General features: G+C 48.0%; 1 protein-coding gene across 1 annotated transcript; it reads left to right on the top strand.

Annotated features, from left to right (window-relative positions):
• Positions 1-7666: 7666 nt before the first annotated feature.
• On the top strand, positions 7667-12663 carry LOC120653401 (protein DETOXIFICATION 16-like). Its single transcript, XM_039931153.1, has 8 exons — positions 7667-7966; positions 8053-8597; positions 8734-8820; positions 8902-8958; positions 10495-10733; positions 11843-11961; positions 12043-12129; positions 12216-12663. The coding sequence occupies exons 1-8, from the start codon at positions 7667-7669 to the stop codon at positions 12297-12299; spliced, it is 1518 nt and encodes a 505-aa protein (XP_039787087.1). The 3' UTR covers positions 12300-12663.
• The last annotated feature ends 794 nt before the right edge of the window (positions 12664-13457 follow it).

Below are 13457 nucleotides of genomic sequence, written 5' to 3'. Positions count from 1 at the left end.
TCCTCAAAGCACGATAACCCGAAAAATCCACCAATCAAACGCCCAGGCACGACATATAGATCATCTAGTTACTTAGCCAAAACCAGAGCCATATAGTATTGTGGTTGTACTGTTTTCTTGGGTAGTTCTCCATGTTCCAATTAAATCAAGTATTCTCATAAATAAGCATAGATAGAAGTATGGTTAGGGTCACTTGTCTTTCTCCAACGAAAAGCTACTCTTACTGCTCTTCAGCTTTTGCTCACTTGCAATTATTGATTCTTCAATCTTAGAACAGCGATACTTCTACTCGAGGTAATCATGGAGCAAACATACAAAGCAAACAACAAGTACAACTAAGAACAATACACCAAAACAGAAGAAAGACTTTAAAAGAGCGTACTAAAGGATATGGCTCGTTACTATGGTTACGAGAGAGCAAGAAACGCGGAAAACAGAACTAGAATGGCAAATCTATGGTTTAAGCGGTGCTTCAGGGATCTAGTTGCGATTGAATATAAACGTGAAAGGCTAGTGAAGTGCCCCGATCCCAAAGATCGAGGCTAAACCATGTATTAATAACCAACGCAAGTCTCCGGTACAATACATGTTACATCAAGTGGAGTCCAAAGTCCTGCAGAGCTTTATTTAACCCGTACACGAGGAGTAAAGTGACAACAAAAAGCTACCGCAAATAACCACAGGATAACGAGTAGCATAACGACATGAAAGACTAGCTCTTCGTCCATCACGGCTCCACTCGATCAGCTTGGGTGCGGACACGATCTACTCGTAATCTTCAGGCACAAAGTCAGGATCCTCTGAAAAAAATGATCAACAAGGGTTGAGTACGAAAGTACTCAGCAAGTCCCACCTCACCCTTACGGGAGGGAGTTATAGATTAATATGCGAAGGTCCATTAATCAACTAGAATAAATAACAAATATAGTATTAAAGGTAACCCAAACAGTCATCCATCTCAGGGGCTAGGTAGCTCATCTAGTTGAGATGTCCACACCGTAACCTATCCAAACCGAGGACACGGACCATTCGAATGGATTGTACACTCTGTAGAGGTTGTACGCTTTACCCACACGCACTTCACCGTCCAGAGACGGCTCCGTCATAGCCGACACCCAGCCGTGGCTCAACCCCGACTAGTCGCACACAAACCCCCAGGGTCTTGACCAATCCAGGTATCACCCCAAAATATATCCACCCCGGATGACTATCAGGTTAGCCAGTGGGATTAGACTAAGGTTTGCCCATACAAACTCATGTGGTCGTACTGAAAGTAGGTTAGGTGAGATGGCACCACAACACACGGTCCTTAAGGTTCCTTAGGGCAGTCAACAACCATGACCAACCAAACTCGAGATGTCACCACGACAGAGCTCGGTCGCAAGTCTACCACCACGGTAGCGCATGCTCCAACACATTCCACACTGCCCTGGTCTCATTCCCATTCCAATTTCATCAATTAACAAGATCAGATAATATGCAAGTCTGACAGTAAATCAATATGCAACATGGCTTCAGTCAATGGTTTCTCTCAATTCCCTCAGTGTATCGTCTCATGCAATCCCTAAGTCTAGCAAATTTTATATTTGACCTTACTTGGGATCAATCATAGTCAACGTAAGGGATCGATGAGACTTGCCTTCGCTTTCATACGCATCGACGGCGGCGGTCTCCTGATCTCCTGGTTCCTCCGGACTCTCCTCCGGAATCGATTCTATTTCGACAGAGTCGTGCACAAACAATCATACAAGCAAAGCAAACATACATCAATACATCGCACAAATATTGTTGTATTAAATAGAGATTGATTTTAGATGAATTTAGGAAAAAGAATTAGATTAAACAGAGTTAAAATGGCTGAGATATTGACTTTATAAGGTAGTTGGATAGATAATTACGAAAATAAATGGACTGACAGCTACTGGTCTGGTGGTTACGTGAGCTGATTGCAATTTTTTTAATGGCCCAAGATTAGGTGGTAGAAGTGGATTAGTGGGCTTTGGCTCTTGGACTTGCGGTGGGGTCTCCATAGTGCTATAGTCACAGACTCAAATACTATCGGGTGAGGGAACAGACGGGAGAGTTCGTTCCTCTCGCCTCCGCTCGCCATGGGAGGCGGCCAAAGCTCACTGGAGCTTCGTCGTGGGTGATTCCGCCCACCGTTTTCAAAACTGAGGGCACGGTTAGAGAGAGGAGGGAGAGGGGAGTTCGATCTTGGGGCTTCTGAACGGGGGTTGCTGCTGAACAAGGAGGGTGCCACGGGCGGCCATGGGTGGCGACCGGCGAGCTCGTGGAGGGCTTTGCATAGGAAGGGATAGGGAGGGTCGCAGCTTGGGAGAGGTGAAGGAAGGTGTGGGGATGCTCACTGTCGAAGCAATCGAGCTGTGGTGGCCGAACACCGGAGATCGACGAGGGGTGATGTCCTCTGTTCAGAAGCAGGGGATGAGGAGGCGGGGAAGGAGATGGGCGGCGTGGCTGGATGGTTTGGCGAGCTTGATGAGGGCGAGGAAGGCAGGTCGGGGCGCCTTTTATAGGCGAGGCGAGATGGTGGAGGAGGGGGGACACGGCTGCGAGCTCTGTAGCTCGTTAATGGCAGTGGGGCACCGCGTGTGCGGCCAGCCCTGCTCGCCGGCGAGCGCGAGCGCTGAGGCGGGCAAGGGGGCACGGCTGCGCAGGCAGGGATGGGACGGGACAGGGCCAGCGGCCGCAAGCGGGGAAGGCGACGTCCGGGGGCGGTGCGGCGTGTGGCTGGTTCGCTGTTCCTGGCGTCAAGCTGGCTCACGAGCAGTGCGGCTCGGGCGGCGAGGCGGCGACGCTGTGCTTGACGGCGGGCGGCGCGGCGAGCACAGGCGATGGGATGGGTCGGGCAGCGGCAAGCATCCGGGGTGCGCGTGCCCGCGTGATGCGCGTGGGTGCACAGCGGGGTGGGCTGTGCGTGAGCAGGGAGAAGGAGGAAGGAAAGTGAGGGAGAGAGAGAAGTAAAATGGGAAAAGGAAAAGAAAAAGAAGAAATGGAGAAAAAGAAATAGAAAAAGGGGAAAGGGAGAGAGACACGGCGAGAATCGCGGCGGCGACCGCGGTCGGTCGAGCACGCGCGCCGGTCGTGATGCGCGGGATGAGGACGAACAGGGAGATGGGACAGCGATGAATTCGGATGTCGGGAGATCGGGCAGGGAACGATTTTGAGTGGACTGAGCTCAACGATTGAAAAGAGATTTTGAAATTATTTGGCGCGTGATTTGATTTGGTAAATTTTTGGGATGTTACAGCTAGCAAAAAGGATTTGTGAGGCACAATAAAGTGTGCTAAAAAAGGATAACAAAGTGATAAAGCTACTACACACGTTGCGAGGATCACGTGAGCGCAAGATTTGATGAAAATGGAGCTAAAACGAAGAAGTTATGGCTAAAACATGGTTCTAGGGACTTGTTTGCAATAGATTTAAACTTTCAGGGGCTAACTCTAAAGAAACCAGGGACTAAAATGAGATTAAACCTAAGATACAGGGACTAGCTTGCAAAACAACGCACTAAGGATGGCGGGTCCTATTTTGGAGAAGCTCAGGGGTTAAACCATAAAAGAAAGGACTGGTTTGTAAATTCTTTTCACCTAGCATGGACCGCGGCTTGATTTCCTAGAAACTGGGGGCTTTTCTGCAAAAATCCCTAGGGTTGACTGGTATCTGATCTAATTGACTTGGGTTAGATTCGATCTGGATCGTTGGATCGCGATCGAGCGGCTTAGGTCGATCGGGGCGTTGGCCAAAATCGGCCATCTGAGCTCGGATTTGGGCGCGACTAGGTCAGGGAGCTCGAGCACGATACGGGGAATGCGAGGGCAGGGTCTGCGCGAAGCCTAGACGTGGCGGAGGGCACGCTCGACGGCGAGGTTGCTCGGCAGGGCGATGGCGAGCGAACGGGCATGCACGGGAGCGAGAGGGAGAGGGGAAGGTGACCAGTTAAGGTTCTCCCCACAACGCGGAGCTCCGGAGGCGGCTTGTGCAGGCGAGTGAGCGGTGGAGCGGCGAGATTTGCGGCAAAACCGAGCTCGAGCGGAGCTCCAATGGCGGCGGCGATTTAGGGCTAGGGTTTGCGAGGCGGCGGCTGCGACTAGGGGAGGCTAAGGGGGTCATGCGGGCGCTATTTATAGGGCCCGTAGGGGATCCTTGGCTTGCGGACCAAGGCGCGGCGTGGGGAGGCGTGCGGCGGCCGGACTCCCTGAGTCCGCGTCGCCCACGGGGAGGAAGACGACCCCGACAGGCGGGGCCCGCCTGTCGGCGGCAGAGAGGAGGGGGCGCCGATCTGGGCCGAGAGAGGAAAGTGGGCCGACGGGAGGGTGAGCTTGGGCCGCGGGAGAAGAAAAAGAAAGGGAGAGGGAGGTGGGCTGGGCCGGCTGGGCTGAAAATTAAGGGGAGGAAAAAGATGAGGCTTTGCATTTTTTTAAACTAATTCAAACAATTCAATTCAAACTCAAATTCAGAGAATTCAAATTTGAACCGAACAACAAACAATAAAATAATGCATTGCAGCATGAATGCAACACTAAAAACAACCTTATTTAATTTAAAAGACAAACAATTATTTTCTTTATACTAAATTCCCTGTGAAGAAAAATAAATGTTTGGCAAAATTTTTAGAATTATGGGGAATTTGTTGTTTTGTTTTTAATTTTAATCACATCCTGAAATCCAAAAATTTCAGGGTGTGACAGGTTTGTTGGGGTCAAGTGGGTGGATTAGGTCGTGATCTATCAGGTTGTTCGGGTAATTCAGGTACCCAGAGTTAAAACCTGAATTACTAATTCGGGTTTTTTAATTTTCTACCTAAGATAGTGATCGGGTATATCATATTCGGATAATTCGGGATCGGGTTCGGGAAATTGTGCCCACCCCCCACCCGCCGTCCCAAAATATTAGTAATTTTATCTTTTTTAGATACATAGATTTTGCTATGCACCTAGACATAATATATATCTAGATGCATATCAATTATACATCTATAATAGAGTTAAAATGACTAATAATTTGAGATGGAGGATCTATCCTTCGAGTCCGATTGGGATAACAGAGCAGCAGGAGGATTTTGCAATGATGCATGGAGAAAGTTGTTGTATGTAAAATGTGATACGGAATCTTAACTTCTTCACAGGAGTTCCCAATTCCAGCTTCTCAGTTAATCTCTTCCGGCTTCTCAGTTAATCACCTTTTTTGTCATCCCGATTTAGAGTCAGATATAATGATTTTTTATTATGTAAACTAGAACTATCATTTTCTTGGACGGGCTCAAACCAGACTCATATCTATTTTTTTTAAAAATGCTACGGAATAATCAGCTTAAGCTAATAATTGAGCCATTTTTGCTTAGATTTCTACGTACTTCTGCTCAAGTTCCGGAAGACTTTTCGGTATTCTTAAGTGGGCCTAGAGATCGGAATATATGCTTATTAAGTGGGCCTACAGACTTTTTCGGTATTCTCAAGCGAACATTACTTTTTTTAAAAGGACAAGCGAACATTACTTAGTTGTACTCCCTCCGTCTCTAAATAACTGTCGCATTCGCTTTTCGAGAAATAACTTTGATTAATTTTATATAAAAATATATTAATATTTATGATACATAATTAATATCATTAGATAGATCTTTTAATCTAGTTTTTTTAATAAATTTATTTGGAGATACAAATATTGCATGTTTTTTCTACAAATCGAGTCAATCTCGTGGCACGCACACCGACGGCGACACTTAAAAAGGGATAGAGGGAGTACATGATATCGTATCACGCAACTTTTGTTATTTCCGGTCAAGTTATGAGTACTCTCCTGACCCATGTACGGAGGGAAGAACAACAGTCAAATCATCATATAAGATGGAATAATTTTTATTGTGTAAATATTGTTTTGTTGCTAGAATAATAACAATTGTTCTAGCAATAAAAAATATTCCAGAATAAATCTGAGTGGATCACACGTGTGGACTAGTCAGTTGGACTGATTTTAGGCCCAAAATACGAAGTCATACTTCATGCGACGAGTCCGCTCGAGGTCAGCGTAACCCCAAACAACGCCCCGTCCCCCGATGAAAATACAACACAAACATGAAGGCCGTGCTGTGTATAGTTGTGTATAGGATCCCAGCATGATGGGCAGTACCGTGGTAGGCATAGCCCACATTTTGAGGCGTGTTGGACTAGCATGGCATGAAAATAGCCCATCAACTCAAAAATAGCCCATCAGCCCACGCATAGCTTATTGTTCTTCTATAACAGTTAACTTTGCTTCCTACAGTTAACAACCTCCATTGAAGGAGTAGATGTTATCTTGTGATAGTATGCTATATCTTACCTTCGGTGAGGAGCCCTATTATAAGCTGTAATAAGGATTTTAATGAGGTAGTTACTAATGCATAATAAAATTAATAAAGCATGTTTTCTTAATTTTGTTTCTTCTTATTTTTTCATATTACTTTGAAATTGGTTCTCATTGTTGGCCGTATAGCTTTTTTTCATATTACTTTGAAAGTTTTTCTCATTGTTGGTAGCATAGCAATGCGTGTATCTACTTACCGATACTTACTTGATTCACGGGCAGCGGGCTCAATTTGTCCGAGAATAATGCATGTTTATCATCAGCTAGTCCCCCCCCCCCTCAAATTAAAATACAATCATGTGCATTTCCTCTAACTACCCTATCAACCCGTCCGGGGATATTAGAATTAATATGAACATAAGATTTATAACTAATAATTATAATTATCTATGTCACACCCTCTTTTATTTATTAAATATTGTAATACATACTCTAAAATACATATCATCATTATCTATTTGCAGTAGATTTTATTTTACATCACACATCCATTGTTTGTTTATGAATTATTTATTAAGCTATTTGCTTTTGAATTGGTGTTCTTATCTCGTCCATCATACTTGACACATATCGTGAATAATATTTTATATAAACAATAATATAAATAATATATGTTACGTGTGAAACTGTGAATGATGATGATATGATGTCCAGGTGCAGCGAGCCGGCCGCCGGTGCAATAATGCAACCAATCAATATATATATAAAAAGACGACGAAAGCATCCAAGACCAAGTCATTTGTCCTAATTAATACATGATGAGATCATAAATCAAGCGGTATCTCGCATTTTATATTTTCACTATTGTTTTCTGTTACGATAACACTAATAGTTTTGACCAGAGGCCGACATTTTCAAAATATCCTAGACCAACTGACAGTCACTGTCGATCTCGATGCTATGACGTGAGCAGGGGTGGTAATAATGGACCATGTCCTAGTAGTTTTTTCACTATTTAAGTTAGCTCTTATGTATTTTGAATTTAAAATTGTATAAAATTAGAGTATAGTTTTTTTAGAATCCGACCCTTAGAACACCATTTTAGAATCTTGAGCTACGTTTGTCAGGATATGCGCGCAGCGATATTTACTATATATGTGTTTGATTACAATGGCGAGATCGTTGTCTTCATGCCTCCGGGTTCTGAGCATTGTAATAAGGATTAACTGTAAATTTTTGCTGACACCTGACAAGTCCCCCAGTCGCGTGATTATCCTCGTTCGGCGGGGAACTTTTGTTGACCAATTGGCTCTGTGTGTTCTTCCCTTCTCTCGGCTTCGTCAGCTAAGCGGACCAGCAGGCAATGAAGCCCGGCTCCACCGCCATTGCCGCCGCTGCATTCTCGTCTTCTGACTGCCCCCACGTAATTGCCGCCACGGAGACTCACGGAGGAGCGGGAGGGGGTGAGGAGGAGGACAAGAGCTCAGTGCTGAGCGAGGTCAAGAAGCAGCTGCGCCTCGCCTGCCCGCTCGTCGCCGGATGCCTCCTGCAGTACGTCGTCCAGATGGTCTCCGTCATGTTCGTCGGACACCTCGGCAAGGTCGAGCTTGCCGGCGCCGCCGTGGCCACCTCCTTCGCCGGCGTCACCGGCTTCAGCCTGCTGGTAAACATCCCATGGTGCCCCCGACCTTCACTAGTATCAAATGTTCGTGCCACCGGACTGACAGCGCGGCGCGTGGTCCATGCCAGACAGGCATCGCATGCAGCCTGGACACGCTGTGCGGGCAGGCCTTCGGCGCGGGTCAGCACCACCTGCTCGGCGTCTACAAGCAGCGGGCAATGCTGGTGGTCACCCTGGTGAGCGTCCCGGTGGCGGCGACCTGGGTCTGCGCCGGCGAGCTCCTCGCGCGGTGCGGCCAGGACCCGGAGGTCGCCGCGGCCGCGGGGCGCTACATCCGGTGCCTCATCCCGGCGCTGTTCCTGTTCGGCCCACTGCAGTGCCACGCCCGGTTCCTGCAGACGCAGAACGCTGTCGTGCCGGTGATGCTCAGCTCCGGCGCCGCCGCCGCAGCCCACCCGGCCGTCTGCTGGCTGCTGGTGCGCAGGCTCGGCCTGGGTAGCCGCGGCGCCGCGCTAGCGGAGGGCGCCTCCTACCTGGCCAACCTGTCCTTCCTGGCGCTTTACGTCAGGCAGTCGCCGGCCTGCAAGAACACCCGGGCGGGGTTCTCCCCGGAGGCACTCCGCGGCATCCCCGGCTTCTTGAAACTCGCCGTGCCGTCCGCTGCCATGGTCGGGTGAGTGAGACAGAAGACCGTCCTCGCTCGTCCAAACAGTAGCACTACCGAAATTTGACATTCCATTATTTGTGTTTGTTCAGTGCTTTTGGCTTTAATCTTGTGCAAACTTAATGTGATACAAACGTGCGTGCAGCATAGGGTGGTGGGCGTTTGAGATCCTGATGCTGCTCTCCGGTCTTCTCCCGAACCCTAAGCTTGATGCGGCTGTGCTATCCATCTGGTGAAAAATAATCTAAGGTTGCTTTTGATTATGAAAATTTACCTTGACATTTGTTCTCTCAAATTACTGCCATTCTTGTAGCTTCAACACCAACTCCTTGGCGTTCATGGTCGCAACTGGACTTGGTGCTGCCGTAAGGTTGGTCCGCATTGCCGCATTATATATATTGTTCACTTATAATCTCTCAAATTCAACGTCGATTAATTATAGCTCTCCAATTTACTTCTCTCTTCCGGCCCCCGCGTCGTCCCTAGGGCGACTCAGGCGGCACCACCGCCCCAAACCAAACACCCCGCTCCTATCTCCCCTCTGCCTCACCGCCGCCGGAGCTCGCCGGTAGAAGTTCACCAGCCACGATGAGGATGACAGCTGGCATATCCATCCCGCCCCCTCCCTCCCCTATCCCTCCCCCTCAACTTGTGGATGTCCTTCCCTCTTCCTGGTGTTGCCATGCCGGCTGCCGGCTGCTGGCCGCCGCCGCCACCCTTCGCCAGGGGAGCAGACCCGGCGCAGCGGCGCTGGTGGTCCTCGATCCATTGCCTGCTGGTCCGGCTGAGCTTGGCAGATCGGCTGGGGCGCGTGGTTGGCCGCGCTGCTCACAGGGCAACACCTCTGGGGCAGCTCGCGGCGTGGCGCCCCTTGGTGGCCTCCTAGCCTACGCAAGCGTCATGGATAGGAGTTGCTCTAGGGCTCCGCTGTTTTGCTCGTCCTGTTGCTGCTGCTGGAGTAGCATGTGGTCGGCAGCCATGCGGTGGGCGAGGGCGCTCTTCCTCTCGATCTGCGTGGGCCTGGCCTCACCCGTGGCGGCTTCCGGGTGGGCACTGGTCCGGGTTCGTCTGGAGGTGCCTCCTGATTCACCATTGCTGCACAACGCCGGGATCTGTACAATGACGTGTCGGCGGTGCCACGGTGGCATGGCTGATAGTGGTTTGCTTGGGCGTATGTCAGTGTTGTAGTGGTGGCGTGCTGACTGCGGTTGTGAGGCACCCCAGCAGTGCCATGATTGTAGGGCTGGCGTCTTCATCCATTTCGTTTTACTGCGGTGATGATGCGGGTGAAAACCCATCCCTTGGAATGGTGTCGGTGGTGCCATTGGCGTCATGCCCTTTCTAAGGGCTACGTTGTGCATGTCTGCCATGCGGTGGGCGACTTTTCAGGGAATTCCAGCATGGACTCTTGCTTCGGCGGTGACCGCTTTCGGAAGGGTGATTTTCTTTCTTTCTTTCTTTGTTTCTATCTTTTGCTTTTCACAAAAAAAAATTCAGTCTATGGCATTGGTTGTGTGGTGGCTTGCGTCGAAGTCCCAATCCGACTGGGTAAAGTCTTGGAGGTTTGGGTCGATGTCCCAATCCGACCGTGCGGATATCCGTTGAGGCTCGTGTCTATATCCCAATCCGATCAAGTGGAGTTGAGAGTGACCGGTTGAAGTCCCAATCTAATCGGACGATGTTGTTTGCTTGAGTGAGTGTGAGTAGTGTGTGGGTGTGTTATGGTGTGTGATGATGTTCCAATCCAACCGAACGATGTTATTTTTATTTTGCTTAGTCTGCGTTTATTCGAATTTTTAATATAATCAGCAACTATCTGCCTGGTTCGCTAAAAAAAAAACTTTCCAATTTACCATATTGTGCTCCTTGTAACAACGATTTCTCACATTTTGTTTAATTATTACAGCACACGTGTTTCGAACGAGCTTGGCGCTGGGCGGCCACAGGCGGCCCGCCTGGCAACCAGGGCGGTCAAGTTCCTAGCGCTCTGCATAGGCGTGTCAGAAGGGCTTGTGGTGGTGCTGCTGCGCAACATCTGGGGGCGTGCTTACAGCAACGACAGGGAAGTAACCAAGTACACGACCAGAATGATGCCCCTTGTAGCAGCGTCCATCATGCTTGATTGCCAGCAGTCCTCACTTTCAGGTAACCAAAAAAATGGAGAAACATATAGCCACCAGCATCAACTTTTTGTTTGCTTTTTTGGATAAGCAACGTTTTATTTTATTAAATTCAAGGACGTTTTACATCCGCAGTCACATAGATCGCGGCATGGTGCCGTGTTGGATATTACATTCCGGATCACGGAACACGGACGGTCCGGTATAGTCACGGGAAAAAGCCTGGGTAGTAAACTGGAGAGAGAAGGAGAGAAGGGGACAGCATACCCCTCCGCCAGCCCGTGGCCGCTGAGAGCAGGGCCAGCGTATGGTGAGGAAAAAAATCTAGATGCCTGGACACGTCACGTAGGAGCTCTATCCAATAAAAAAAATCATCCTCATCTCTCTCTGACAGCCCTTAGCATCGGGTGTAAAACAGAGCGGTGGTGCTGCGGAGCGCCACCTCCTCCAGCATGTGCCATCAGGAAATCTTTCTATGACAACCCTTAGCAGCGCCCCAAAATCGCACGCTAGAGCTGGTCTCACACCACACACGCCATTCCACCTGCTCCGCCCGCAACGACCGCCTGCGCTATGCCGCCCGCTCCACCCACCAGTGCTGCGCCGCCGCACCGCTCGCTCCGCCCTCCCACAGGCACGCGGTGCTGCTCCGCCCTCCCACAGGCACGCGGTGCTGCTCCGCCCGGCCGCAGCCCCTTGGCGGAGGTGGCGGAGGAGGGAACGAAGCCGACGACAGCAGAGGAATGGTGGGGGATCCGGAGGGAGAGAGTGGATCCGAGGGGAGAGAGACCGGGATAGAAAATGATTGGGAGAGTGAGAGAGAAAGAGAGGAATACCAATCACAATTCTCATTTTATAGCTATATTCCGGGTATGTCATTCCATTTAACTAGGGATCATGATTACAACCTCAAACCAAATGTACCGAAAAGGTATATCCCTCAGAGAAATTGTTGATCCACGTTCTAAGTACCATGTTTCTCGTACCTATGTAGTGGGAACTTTTATGACTGTGATTACATTGAGCTTATACAAAGAACTTGAACCATCCCCGACCCTTGCATATATATAGCCATAATACACACAATATTACAAAAGAGAGACATAAAAGAATACATGATGATTCAACCTGTAGGTGTTGTCAGGGGCTGTGGTGAGCAGAAGATAGGTGCTTCCGTCAACCTTGCAGCCTATTATCTTGTTGGAATCCCCGCGGCAGCCATTTTCGCTTTTATCTGCCATCTTGAAGGAATGGTATTTGTTTTCCTCATACATTGCCTTGGGAACATGTTGTGTCTTTGTTTTTAATAAAGTCTGACTTCACACTCTATATAGGGGCTTTGGTTAGGGCTGTTGTGTGGGCTGGTGGTGCAGATATTCTTGCTTCTATCCATTACATTGCGTATCAACTGGGACAAAGAAGTAAGCTTTACTAGGATCGAGCTGCATATTGTGTATTTGATTCAAATGCTCCCATTTTGTCTTATTGTTTTGAGTTTGCTCTCCAGGCATTGAAGGCAAATGATCGAGTGTCTATTTCTACTCTTCCTTTTGACATGACATCAAGAGATTCCATTAACCAAACAAACTAACGCATCTTTGGGGCTGTTGAATGACCTTTATGGAGATTCGGCATATCACGAAGAGTTCTTGTTTGATCAAGAAAGGTTCCTCTCCCTTCTTTCCAAGACTAGTTGCTGTTTCGCCTGCCAGTGGATTCATATCTTCTCTACTTGAGGACAGCCGTGAAGGATTGGTGCTGGTGCAAGTAAGATGGCATGGATTACCATTGAAGTCTTGATTCTGTTGGTAGTCAACGTATCAGAGTGGTTTACTATGTTTAAAGATGCAGATCAAGTTTTCGGATGGTGTTGCTCCTTTTTCAGCGGACATGCCATTGCTATGTTTCTAAAACTTCTCTTTTTCCGGTTTTATTACATTACTATTCCAATGGTAGCACAGGCTCCAAATATAGTTTCTCCTAACTCAAGAAATAAATGCATATTTATCCAGAATAGTACTAAGGAGAGTAAAATGCACCAAAGGTCCACCAACTTGTAAGAGTGTGCCATTTAGGTTCACGAACTCCAAAAGTATATTTTTAGATCCATCAACTTGTTTTTCGTGTCACTTAGGTCCATAAACTCCGAATGTGCCTTTTTAGGTTCATGAACTTCATCCATGAGCAATCGTGTGGCTATATACCCTTAAAGGTCGCTCCGATATAACTATTCATGAATATCTTTTAACCCCTCATTAAGAACACTCTGGGTTAATCCAAGTCTAACATCGTCACAATAATTTTCGCCACAACAACTTGCACCACCATATCCGGCCACCAAGAATATAATATCCCCTACCATGGTACACATGTTGTTGAGTCCCTCTATATCCTACTCCATCTTTCCAAAGCAATCACCCCCTACTCGCCAGGTGCACCCATATTACAGGGTTATATCTGGATATAAGCTCCAAAACTCACCAATGGTAGTTCGGAAGCCCCCTTTGAATTACAATACATGTCAATAACCTCCAAAATAAGTTTTTCATCCCCCTCTCCCCTCCCTATGCACTTGATTTGAAATTGGGGCTCAAATTTCACCATTCTGATGAAACTCCAGCGATGTATGAGAACTGTGTAGATTCATGTTGGTGCGATATCAGTGCATGGATGCTAGGTGGAGGCGTATGGACCTAGGTGACACAAATTACAAGTTTATGGACCTAGAAATGAACTTTAAGAGTTTGTG

The sequence above is a fragment of the Panicum virgatum genome, chromosome 1N, assembly GCF_016808335.1.
Source record: "Panicum virgatum strain AP13 chromosome 1N, P.virgatum_v5, whole genome shotgun sequence".
Lineage (NCBI taxonomy): Eukaryota > Viridiplantae > Streptophyta > Magnoliopsida > Poales > Poaceae > Panicum > Panicum virgatum.
The sequence above is the reverse complement of the archived record's forward strand: the minus strand, read 5'-3'. Positions and strand labels throughout refer to the sequence as shown.

Coding starts and splice junctions, on each gene's coding strand:
- LOC120653401 (XM_039931153.1), top strand. CDS start 7,667: ATGAAGCCCGGCTCCACCGCCATTGCCGCCGCTGCATTCTCGTCTTCT. Junction 7,967..8,052: donor TCACCGGCTTCAGCCTGCTG/GTAAACATCCCA, acceptor GGTCCATGCCAG/ACAGGCATCGCATGCAGCCT. Junction 11,962..12,042: donor TCTGCCATCTTGAAGGAATG/GTATTTGTTTTC, acceptor CACTCTATATAG/GGGCTTTGGTTAGGGCTGTT.